At 37.7% G+C, this 12,178-nt stretch overlaps 1 protein-coding gene across 1 annotated transcript in view; it reads left to right on the top strand.

The window, feature by feature from the left end:
- KNTC1 (kinetochore associated 1) overlaps nucleotides 1–12,178 on the top strand; it is a 38,494-nt gene that overhangs the window by 25,590 nt on the left and 726 nt on the right. Inside the window, exons 46-61 of the mRNA XM_054392473.1 lie at nucleotides 808–866; nucleotides 1,008–1,224; nucleotides 1,717–1,790; nucleotides 2,674–2,884; nucleotides 2,965–3,074; nucleotides 3,663–3,712; nucleotides 4,054–4,132; nucleotides 4,777–4,895; nucleotides 5,289–5,424; nucleotides 6,191–6,286; nucleotides 7,187–7,243; nucleotides 7,676–7,730; nucleotides 7,808–7,871; nucleotides 9,962–10,091; nucleotides 10,788–10,877; nucleotides 11,588–11,733. Of these exons, the coding sequence (XP_054248448.1) occupies nucleotides 808–866; nucleotides 1,008–1,224; nucleotides 1,717–1,790; nucleotides 2,674–2,884; nucleotides 2,965–3,074; nucleotides 3,663–3,712; nucleotides 4,054–4,132; nucleotides 4,777–4,895; nucleotides 5,289–5,424; nucleotides 6,191–6,286; nucleotides 7,187–7,243; nucleotides 7,676–7,730; nucleotides 7,808–7,871; nucleotides 9,962–10,091; nucleotides 10,788–10,877; nucleotides 11,588–11,733 (1,693 nt within the window). The remainder of the gene's footprint in view (nucleotides 1–807; nucleotides 867–1,007; nucleotides 1,225–1,716; nucleotides 1,791–2,673; nucleotides 2,885–2,964; nucleotides 3,075–3,662; nucleotides 3,713–4,053; nucleotides 4,133–4,776; nucleotides 4,896–5,288; nucleotides 5,425–6,190; nucleotides 6,287–7,186; nucleotides 7,244–7,675; nucleotides 7,731–7,807; nucleotides 7,872–9,961; nucleotides 10,092–10,787; nucleotides 10,878–11,587; nucleotides 11,734–12,178) is intronic.

Below are 12,178 nucleotides of genomic sequence, written 5' to 3' on the forward strand. Positions count from 1 at the left end.
AGTTCAGTATTTTTAATGGCTAAATATATGGATCATTCCCTTTCCCTTTAAAGTTCTGAGGTATATGTTTTATATAAATTGTATTTCTTTATTGATGCATTTTTCATCCCAAGTACCTCTGAAAGCACTTGTGCACCCAAGTTGCTATTGCTGAGGTAACTGGCTTTCAGTGGAGTTAAGATTTATATACAATGCAGAATTCTGCCCTCAAATTCTTTTCTTAGGGCCTCTCAAAGGCCAAACTAATCTCACTTCCCACACCAATGTAGGTAATTAAGATTGCATTCTTTCACTCCCAGTGGAGTCTGCATTTAACAATCACAGAATGCCTTGGGTTGGAAGAGACCCTTAAAGGTCATCTTGTCCAACTGCCCTGCAGTGAGCAGGGACATGTCCATCTAGATAGGTTGCTCAGGGCCCCATTAAGTTTGACCTTGAATGTCTCTAGGAATGGAGCCTCAGCCACATCTTTGGGCAACCTGCTCCCATATTTTAACACCCTTATTGTGCAGAACTTCCTCCTAATGTCCAACCTAAATCTACCCTGCTCTGGTTCCAAACCATTGCCCATCATCCTATTGCTCCATTTCCTTCTAAACAGTCCCTCTCCAGCCTTCCTGTAGATCCTCTTCAAATTTTAAAATGCAGCTATAAGGTATCCCTGGAGCTTTTTCTTCTCCAGGCTGAACCACCCCAACTCTCTCAGCCTGTCCTCCTAAAACAATAAACTGGAAGTGCAGATTCTGATATGGGAAAGCTGCAAGTGGACTGTGACACTGTCATAGGCAGCTGTCTTTTTCCTTTCAGCTGCAGAGCTCAGTGAGGAAACCTTCCCAACACTTCTGTTGATTTCCAAACTAATGAAGGTAAAGTAGCATTTTGAAAGAATTAATTTCAAAATTCTTTTCCTCACACAGAAAAAAAGAGCTTTTGTCTTTCTTTTGCATCATTTGGGCCTCGCTAGAGATATTCTAGCGTCTCTTGATCTACTTCAATGTTTTTTCTAGGTTTCACTGGATACCTTGTACATGTCTGCAGCTCGACATGTCTTTGAAAAGAAAGTGAAGCCAAAAATATTTGAAATGAGAAACGCTGGGTATGCATCAGTTATTAACAAGGAAACAACCAAAACAGTGCAGACAATTCAGTCATACCTGCTGTCAATAGTGAATCCACAGTGGGCTGTAGCTATTGCTCACAAGATTGCACAAGAATTTCCAACAGGTATGTTTTGATTTGAGGAGTAAAGAAATGGGAGAAAGAGAATAGGTTTGGGAAAATAAAAGCTAGCCTGTGACCAAACATTTGTTCAGTATTCTCAGATAAAACTTGGAGAAGTCTGAAAATAATAATACATTTCCTTCCTACATCCAATTTTGAACAGTAGATTAGCAACAGCCATTTTATAACACAGCATCACTACTAAAGTGCTTTGTCTCTGTTTTTAAGCCATGCTGTTTTGCCTGTTCATACCATCTGAAGTTTTCCAGCAAAGGCAACCATTTCAAATACATTTAAGCTAGCTTCTCTATTATCAGCATCCAAATAAATACTGCTTTTCTTTCTAGCCACAAGAGCTTTCTTAATATCTTCTAAATCATTTTTCTGTTTTTAATTATTTGAAATAAAACAGATATACTGTATGAAGGATTAATGAAAACTTAGTTTATTTACTGCATGTTCCCTCTCACCTCCCTTCTTTTTCATATAAAACAGGCCCTGACCAGATTCAGGCACTGAAATTCTGCCTCTATCTAGCTGAGAAATGGCTAAAGAATACTACACCTGAGGTAATGGTAAACTGCTTGCAAGACTGTTGGTTTATAGTGAGGTACTTATGTTAGTGTTTTGGATAGTGGTGTGTAAATTGTACCTTAATCAATCCTGATATGGGAAGTACTTTCTTCCAGGGAAGTAATTCTAAGAAAAATCCTCCTTTGTCTAGTAACATTCTCCTGTTCACAACCTAGCAAGAAAGTCAGGCTTACAGTTCTTGGAGGCTGGAGAAAAAATAAACAGTTTTAAGGAAGAATAATTTGGTCTTTCTCCTGCTGTATGCATTTTTCTTGCTGCAGGTGAATGAGCTGGGATCTATTCCAGCTGTTAGATCAATAGCATTATCAACTTTTGCTTTGAGTTCCAAGATTCTTTAGCAATTTTTTACTTGTATCTATAAAGAAAGTCTGCTTTCACTTGATTCTCAGGCTTGTTTTTCTATGATTGATAGGAAAAGGTGTATAATAATCTCAAACTTGCTTATAAATATCAAATTTGCTGTGGAGTTGAGACACAATGAGCACTAAATAGTTCTTTGATGCTTAGTCATGTCTGTAAATAGACTGGTGCCAAAATTAAACTGTAACTCTAGTAGCCAAGCTTTAAATCTTTTTTCCTCTCAATCTTACTTCAAAATATCTTAATTTTACATACTGTACATGTGGTAAATATTTTATTTATACATCTTTTCATAACATACCTTTGTTTACAAATTTTTTTTCAACAATGGTTGCAAGAGCAGCATGCTTAATATTGTCTGCTTACAGAAAAAATACCTGTGGTTACAAGTATGGGGACACATCTGAGGAATGGGCCTTGCTACCCAGTTCACTGCTTCAGAGTATAAAATGATTGTTTCTATGTTGTTTTCTATAACGCTGTGATGTTTTGCTAAAGGATGATTCGCATGAAAAAGCAGAAGTCCTACAGAAGAAATTATATATGCAATATAAGCGTTCAGCAACAGAAAATGTTCTGATAACACACAACCTGAACACTGGAGAGCATTTAAAGTCTATTGGGAAACCAGCAAATCTTATCCTTTTACTCTATGAACACCCCAGTATAGACCAAAGAATCCAAAACCCAACTGGCAGAGATTATCCAGGTGAGTATCCATCCCCCAGCAACAAGTTCTGAATGAAATAATACCACTTTGTAATACACTGTCCCTACCTATTTATGTAGATATCCATATGGCAGCTAAGGAGATAGCAGATATTAACAATCTGGACATGAACAAAATTTGGGATAAACTGCTGGATAAATGGCTGTGTCCAACTACACTGCCCTCAGAAGTAAGTCATCACTGGAGATGAAGGTTTGGAGAAAATGGGCAATTACATTACATGTGTATATTTTTATCAATTGTTCAAAATATGAAGGTTAATTTGCACAATTTGCCTTTAGTGCTCATTCATCAGAATTCAGACCAATAACAATTTCAATACCTTTCTAACATTGTTGCACACCTCTGTCACTAGTGAGAATGATTTGAAATGCTTTCCCTTCTCTCTGCAGAGAGGTTAAAATCTTATCTTTGGTGTTACAGTAAGGTTGTGTAGCCAGCCTAAAGGATTCTAGAATCAGAAACAATTAATCTCTCCTGTTGCAGCTTAGCTAACAGAGAGTTAATTGCTGGCTGGGTAAGAAAGAGCAGGGAGCAGGCAGTGCCTATACTTCAAAATACCACTTAGCAGGCTGAGGAGGGGTTTTGACTGCCAAGAATACAGTTAAATAAAGACAGGACTTATAAAAACAGAATTCCTCTCCTTGACTGCATTAGCCCAGCTTTTAAGACAGGGTTTAAGCAAGGCTATGATCTAGCTATTTATCCAAACAGTTTAGAAAACTCTCACAACTAGATTTTCATGTCTTTTTAAAAGAAAACTCAAGAAGTCTTTGGAGATGTACAGGAAGATGAAGAACTCCGAAGGTATGTCTGTTGCCTTATATATGATATGGTGAGTTGTTAATTTGCAAGTTTAACCACATCTGGCCTTTTTAAGAAACTGAACAGTGTGTGAGTCACAACTCATTTTTATTTTCTGGTGACATCAGTTTTGAGTCATCAAATACTTCTTTATGCAACAAAATGCCATTTGCAATAAGTTACAGATGCATGCCAAGTGCACAAGAGTAGCTATTTGGAGGGGTTTTGTAGCTGTGGAATCTCTTAATCCCTTCTTGACAGTGAAATACATTTACATTTGAATAAATATTGATGTATTTCAGCAGCTGTGCTGGACTTGTATTAAAACAACTGTATTTTTGCAGAGTTATCTATCTCCTTCAGTCCCGCCCAATGGATTACAGTTCAAGAATGCTTTTTGCAATTACAACATCTGCCACATCTGTAAGTTTCTAAATTGTTATTTTAGCTTGCTACTTTTTACCTCTTATTAAAATCAAGTGTTGTCTGCTTAACTGGGTTGCAACCTAAAGCCTCTGCATCTGTTTTGGTTAATTTATATATCTGTATGAGCTGTTTCCACTAGTTTTAAAGTAAAACTGTGGTGTTCATTGAGTTTTGCTGTAGATTGTCAAGAGAGGCCCTTGAACTCGGATTTTTTAAATTTCTTGCTGATATTATCTGAAAGTAACTGCACTGGACATTTTCTAGAATGTTTCTTAAGCTGGTGCAATTAACTTACTTCAGGTAGAATTAAAGCAGAGTAGTAACATTATTTTATCAGAGCCTTAACCTTCAGTCTTTCACACTTACTAAATGGATTTGTGATATACAGTATCACAAGTATTTTGCTTTCCTGCATTAATAGTCTTAAATCTAGAAAGCCACCTTGTTTAGCAGTGTCATTTAACACTGACAAATACTTCAGCTGGTTAGTATAAAAGCTGACTGTGAACCAGTCTGTTACTTAGCATATATTTCCAATAAATAAGAAAAATATTACAAAGGATCCTACTCTATATAATTCTCTTTTTAGCTGTTCAGCCAGTTGTCATGACTTTTCAATATGTTCCTTTTTACCCCCTCAGCCAATTGGTGTCACTCAGCTGACATTTGCTCACAGATGCAGAGCACTGCAGTGTCTGCTCTATCTGGCAGATACCAACACTGTGGAATCACTCTTCAAGAAACCCATTGAGAAAGTAAAGTAAGATGAAGTTTCTTTAAGGTGTTCCTTAATAATGATGTTTTACAGTCATTGGGAAAATATACATGGAGAACCATATCTAAACCTTCCCTCTACATCTTGGTGTGCAATCCAAGATACAGATGATCCAAGTCATCTGTTGTTCAGGTGAATGAGGTTTCCCTAAGCAATTACCAGAAAGTTTTTTACTTCATTAAGATCTCCTTCATAAATACAAATACAGTCTAGATTATTTTTCCCTTTCTTTTTTTTTTCCTAAAGCAACAGAAGAACATTTTTCCAATATTATCCTGGGTTTGATTAAGTAAGATACAATAATAATTGTAAATAACATTATAACATATATGTAAATAACATAAATCCTGGGTTTGGGGGGAATTTTTTTTTTTACAGGTATTTTCTCAAATGCTGTGTTTATCTGGCAGAGTTTGAAATCTTGAATATTCCATATACTTATGAATCATTTCATAAGAGTCCTAAGGAAGGAATGATTAAAGGGCTATGGAAGAATCACAGCCATAAACCCACAGTATGGTTTTTAATTCCTTTGTAACTTTTTGTTTGCTTGTTACACCTTGTGTGAAACGTGCACCTTTCTACAGAGCGTGTCCGTTTCTAAACAGGAGCTTATGTATCCTGAGTAGTGTTTGAACAGGACAGAATATGTTATTCATAATTACATTTAAAAATACAGCCAATATGCAGTTACCATAAAAATTCTCTTCCTTTAGAGTGACCAAAAATGCATCCTGTTGTGCTGACTACTTCCCATCACATAACTATTCCCTAATATTTGCCCACCTTTGTGTACCCTCTTCTGTTGGCTGGGAAGCATGATTACTTTGTGTTACCAAGTATGTTTTGTAAATACCTAACTTAACACTGATGACAAGGGCAAGTACATAAGATTTCCAGGTAGACAATAGTATATGACAGAAGAGGATATTTTCTATTAAGGCTTCAGCAGTAATACTTCCAATTGATGGCTATAAATCAGAAGTGATCTGTCCCTTGGTCAAAATACACACATGCTAGTCTAAAATTTGAAAATGACAGATAAAAAAACTTCTGTCTTCCTACATTTAGAAAATAAAATGCTATCACATATAGATAGAGGGGGGCTTTGGTTTTAATTATCCTCACATATGTAAAATCATTTTGAAAAAGGCTTGTAGCTTTCCAGGAGATAAAGGCTACAGTAATGCTGTAAAAATCTAACATTACACTGGCAAGAAGTAAAGATTTGAAGATCATGAATGTATGTTAAAATCCAGTATGTCCTTGGTCTTCTGTAGGCTGTTAGACTGGTGACAGAACTCAGTCTAGAATACAAAGTGTATGATTCCCAGCTGTGGAACGGTCTACTACAGAAACTCCTTGGTTTCAATATGGTAAGGAATTTTTAACCATAAAGTTCTGCAGTGAGAGGAGAAAGTTTGGGGTTTTGTTTTTTGGTTGTTTTGTTGGTTTTTTTTTTTTTATCCACTGACTTCTAAAGAATGGGATAGATATATAAAATACAAGCTTACTGTGAACAATTAGTAATGATTTATGTGGGTGCTTTGGGCTCTTAAATACTGAGCTGATGAAGCTTTGAAGAGTCTGTGTTTTAGCAGTACTGCTTGAGAATTTTGATCTGAAATTGCCTTTTTTTTTTTTTAAAGGTACATAGTCTTTCAAATAGCAAGAGTAAATCCAATGATAGTAAATTAATTCCTCATATAGTTAAAATTTTACTACATAAGCTGCACATCTGTGTGCAGATGCAAAAACCGTGCACCTACAGGTGCATACATATATACACACAAAAAAATATTACCCTAAAATGTGTTTATGATGATAGTCATCCTGATTTTTACCATTTTGAACCTTAATTACCTCTGATTGTCAAACTCTATGTAATATTACTACAGCCTAAGGAGGTAACAGATGTACTTGGCAATGTGGTTGTATCAGGAGGCAGGTACCAAAGCAAGTTGTAATTTAATGAGATTTAGGTACTACTAGCAAAGAAGATGGGATCATAAAGTCTTCAGCACCAGTTTTGTTAAGGCTGCCTTGAGTATTTACTGAGACAACAGATGCAGCTACTGCTTGTGATAGTTTGATTTACTAAACTATAAATCAAATTTCCATATACATCAGTTGTTCTCCCCAAAGGAACAGAGGTTCCATAAAGAACCATTGGGCTCTCATTCTGCAAACAAGATAAGCAGCATGATGCAGTTCTGTAGATTATTGCTAAATCCTCAAAAACACTGTAGCATTTTAAATGAAATATTTCTTTTCAGCTTCAGTACCTAAGAAGAGTACTTACAGCAATTACTGGGATTCATTCATTATGGGAGGTAAGTAAATATTCCCTGGCTCCTAATCTTTTTCTTCATTTAACAGGAATTTAGCATCCTATTTCTGTGTGTCCATGGCCACCATCTATGCTATGAAAAGATTATTTTTTGAGTGATTATTTTTCACAATGCAATATGCAGATAAGTATCATTATTAATCGCTGAAATGGCATATTTTGCATTTGGGCTTCCTTCAGTAAACACTTACTTGGAAAGTTTTGTAAAGTAGGACAGAATAATTTTGCCATCAGTTAAAATACAGCTAAATAAATCCAAGACTATGAGGTAAGCAATATTAGGGAATAACTGATCCATGACAAAAAGAACAGAAAATTGACAGGCTTCTTCCACCTCGAGTCAGGATGTCAGTGTTTACAAGCACACTTAGTTACAACTGTATTTGCCAGTTCTTCCAAATTTTGTTGTCAACAGATTCCCAACTTCAGTCGAGCTTGGCGAAGTGTAGTTCTGTCACCATTTCTCACAGGTAAGGTTGTTATTAGCTATCATGCTTGTGTAGGAACTTGGTTGCATATTTACTTCATTGTTTTCTTTATTTCTTAGCTTCGTGCCCACCAAGTCCCAAACAGTTAGAGGAATGTTGCGAGTGTTTTGTGATTCTGCTCAAGTAAGTAGATAGAACACCTCATGTTGCTATTAGTTTGAGTGGAAATACCTGTTTGCAATTTCTCATCCAACAGCCTGCTCTGCAACATGCAAAAGAGCTCTGAAAACTGGGGAACCTGAGAAAGAACCATATGCCTCTTGTGGAAAGGACAGGATCAGGGCACAAATCCTCCCAAAAAATGATGTTCCTGTCTACAGACTTCTGACTGTAACTTGGTATCTTGACTGTTTAAACTGCACTGGGAAACTGCTCTCTGAATTGGGAATCTGAATCAGTAGCATAGACTGCTGAAAAATAATTTATCTGCCCAGTTGCTGCCCCCATGAGGGATATCTCTTCCTGTCCTCACATTTTTAAAAGGATTCGTGGTCAGCCCTAAAAATCCAGTTATTATCTTTCTTAGCCCAAAACATAGCACATTTCCTAAAACATTAACGCAGAGCATAAGAGAAAAAGAATTCATTTCCTACAAAGAATAAATCTGACTTGACAAAAGTCTAATAGCTGCACATCTATAAACATGGTTAACCTAAGGTATTAATGTTCCAAAACATTCTCTACATAAATCAGCTTTGCATTGCCTTTACAAGGTGAAAAAGCACAATAATTCATTATTTTATTCACCATAATGCTCTGACTTGTTCAAGAGAAGAACTGGAGCTCAGAGAGCCTGACTTGATCCAAAAGTTACCTAGGAAATACTGGAAAGAGATCCAGCTGAAGAACATGCCTACACTGCATATAGAATCATAGAATCACAGAATCAAGAAGGTTGGAAGAGAACTCAAAGATCATCGAGTCCAACCTGTCACCCTAAACCTCATGACTATCTAAACCATGGCACCAAGTGCCACATCCAATCCCCTCTTGAACACCTCCAGGGATGGTGACTCCACCACCTCCCTGGGCAGCCCATTCCAATGGCCAACCACTCTCTCTATGAAGAACTTTCTCCTCACCTCCAACCTAAACCTCCCCTGGCGCAGCTTGAGACTGTGTCCTCTTGTTCTGATGCTGGTTGCCTGGGAGAAGAGACCAACCCCCTCCTGGCTACAACCTCCCTTCAGATAGTTGTAGACAGCAATGAGGTCTCCCCTGAGCCTCCTCTTCTCCAGGCTAAACAGTCCCAGCTCCCTCAGCCTCTCCTCATAGGGCTTGTGCTCAATGCCTCTCCCCAGCCTCGTTGCCCTTCTCTGGACATGCTCCAGCAATTCAACATCTTTCCTAAACTGAGGGGCCCAGAACTGGACACAGTACTCAAGGTGTGGCCTGACCAGTGCTGTGTACAGGGGTACAATGACCTCCCTGCTCCTGCTGGCCAAACTATGCCTGATGCAGGCCAGGATGCCATGGGCTCTCTTGGCCACCTGGGCACACTGCTGGCTCATGTTCAGGAGCCTGTCAATCAGTACCCCCAGGTCCCTTTCCACCTGGCTGCTCTCCAGCCACTCCAACCCCAGCCTGTAGCTCTGCATGGGGTTGTTGTGGCCGAAGTGCAGCACCCGGCACTTGGACTTGTTGAATGCCATCATGTTGGACTCTGCCCATCTGTCCAGCCTGTCAAGGTCCCTCTGCAGAGCCCTTCTACCTTCTAACAGATCAACACCTGCTCCCAGCTTGGTGTCATCTGCAAATTTACTGATGATGGACTCAATCCCCTCATCCAGATCATCAATAAAGATATTGAACAGGATGGGGCCCAGCACTGATCCCTGGGGGACAGCACTAGTGACAGGCTGCCAGCTGGATGTGGCACCATTCACCACCACTCTCTGGGCTCGGCCCTCCAGCCAGTATACATATATATACATATATATACATATGTACCAAAGCATTACTCTAGGGAGTTGGCCAAAAGTTCCCCTCAAAATGGGGCCTTGGGTGTTTGGAAATGAGTTGTTCTTTTTTCAAGCTAGAAAATCTTATTCTCTGAAGCTTCAACTCACATACCTTGGCCATTTCTGAAAAAAATGAGTAAAAATATATTGTTCTGTCTAGCTTAAAAGTCTCCAGACAAAACTAAGTTGACAGAACTAAGCCATCCATTTATACATATCATAGTTGAGAACTTCATCCCTGATTTTCTGAAGGTGTCCTGTTCTGGCTGACTTGGATGTCATTGGAATAGCTAAACAATATGCACAGTTGGACCTTCCAGCATTTGCCTTGGGGTGCCTCTTGCTAATTCCTCAGTCTGAGAAGCGGGAGCAGCAAATTCAGGTAAATAGTAAATTTTGTGTTCTTTCTATCTAAGGACAAGGGAAATGTCCTTAAGCATGTTTTCTTCATCAGAAATTGTGAAAGATGGTAAGTTGTAATTCCAGCTTATTTAAATAATCACTACTGACAGCTACTCAGCATTTCCCACCCAAAAAGGCTCAGCATTTGTGACAAATTTGCTCTGAATTTACCCTTCGAAAAGGAATTATGTGAACACCTCCTTTTGGTTTGGTTTAGTGGTTTTTAAAGCAAAACCAGCTAGTTTCAAGTCATCCTCTGCAGCTTTGTCATACAACTTTGTTTTTAATGGACTTGAGGATAATTTATTGTATCCCACCCATAAAAACCCATGAAAAAGAAACTACAAAATCCTGTATTTGTTATGAACAAACTGGCACTAGTAAAGTCATCTTAAAGATTCCTAATCATTAAAGTTAAGATCAGAAAAGATTTTCCCAAATTACAACATTAGTGTAAGAGATTTGATCTGCTGGTAATGAGTCAAAAAAAAAAAAATAAAAGCAATGAATAACTCTTTCAGTCAAACTGCAGAGATCCTGGTTTGATAATTTCATGTTTCTATCTAGAGTTTCAAAACATTAATTGTTCTTGTACAGATCAAATACTTGCTCTGGAGGGATAGTTTCTGCTTTAATCATTCACAGAATATTAATGTTTTGTAATTATTTTCACAAGGGTTTCCTATCAACATGTAACACAGAAACAGTGCTGCAACAAATAGATGAACACATGAATGCTGGAGAAGTAGTGGCATTTGCTTCTCAGGTAAGTAAAGCTTACTTCACTTGCCTCTGACTTAAGAGGCTCTTTTGATACCTAAATGTACACAAAGGCTTTTTTCCTCTCCTGATAGTGCCAAGCATTAGTTGACATAGAGTCATAAAATGGTTTGGGTTGGAAAGGGCCTTAAAGATTATCTAGTTCCTAACCTTTGCAAAGGGCAGGGGCAGCCATCCAACCTGATTTTGAACATTTCCAGGCTTGGAGCCTCCACAATCTATCTGGGCAGCCTGCTCCCATGGACTCTTCTAAAATACAGCAACATTTATGGGGAGTTTTGCATTATTATTAATGTTGTTGCGACCAAAAATCTTCCTGAATGAATGTACACAGTGCTGGTTTATAGCCTATTATAACCCAGTTTTAGGGCAGCATTGATTGTACCAGTAACTACTTTATTTCTCTGAACAGACGTTAAAAGCTAAAAGGCCAAAGGGCTTATGAAACTGCATTTTGTCTTGCCTTGGGCTCTCTTCCTGAGGGCAAGTTTCTTCACTCATTGACCTGTCTGAATCTGAGATGAGTCTCATAAAATCTGATATGTCACAGCACTTAAAAAAAAAAACCTATAAAAACAGTAAGAACAAAAAGAATTCTAGTCTATGCTCCAGTAAGAAAATTCTGAGCTCTTTTCATTCAAAAGTAAAATTTCTTCTATTTAAAATATTAATACTTTTACATCACTAAATCTCCAGATTAGATCTTTGGTTTTGGACAGTATCATAAATGAGAAGCTATATGAAAAATTTTTGAAGACCAAGTATTTTCCACTGCTGAAGCAACAACTGATAAAGACTCACCGAACACAAGAACTGGTGGAATATTTTGCCAAAAAGAACTGGTAAGTTAATAAAACAAGTGACACACAACTGCTAGCACTTACAGAAATCGAATCTCTCCTTTATTTTTTTTCCTACTTGAAGTTACTAAGATTATACTTAGAAGGCTGTAAGATTATACTTATAAGGAGTACTTCTCCAAGATTTTTTAAAGTATTGCAAAGTTAAGTAACAAACTAAAAATCCCACCTCACTACTTTGTGTATTTAGAAGAAAGTTTTAGTGTCATTAAAGCGAAAATAAGAGATTTTTGAGCATGGACTAGCAAACAGAGAAAATGCAGTAAAAACAGAAGTAACCTGAGTGAAAAACCAAATGCTTCAACTTATCTTCAGATGAATTCAGTGTAGTGGCATCATGGTGTCACAACTTTAGCAGTAAGAGTACTGGAAAAATAAATTAACTGCCTGAACTCAAGACTTGGGAATTAATAGTTTCGCCACTAAG

This window comes from Indicator indicator, chromosome 26 (assembly GCF_027791375.1).
Source record: "Indicator indicator isolate 239-I01 chromosome 26, UM_Iind_1.1, whole genome shotgun sequence".
Classification (NCBI taxonomy): domain Eukaryota; kingdom Metazoa; phylum Chordata; class Aves; order Piciformes; family Indicatoridae; genus Indicator; species Indicator indicator.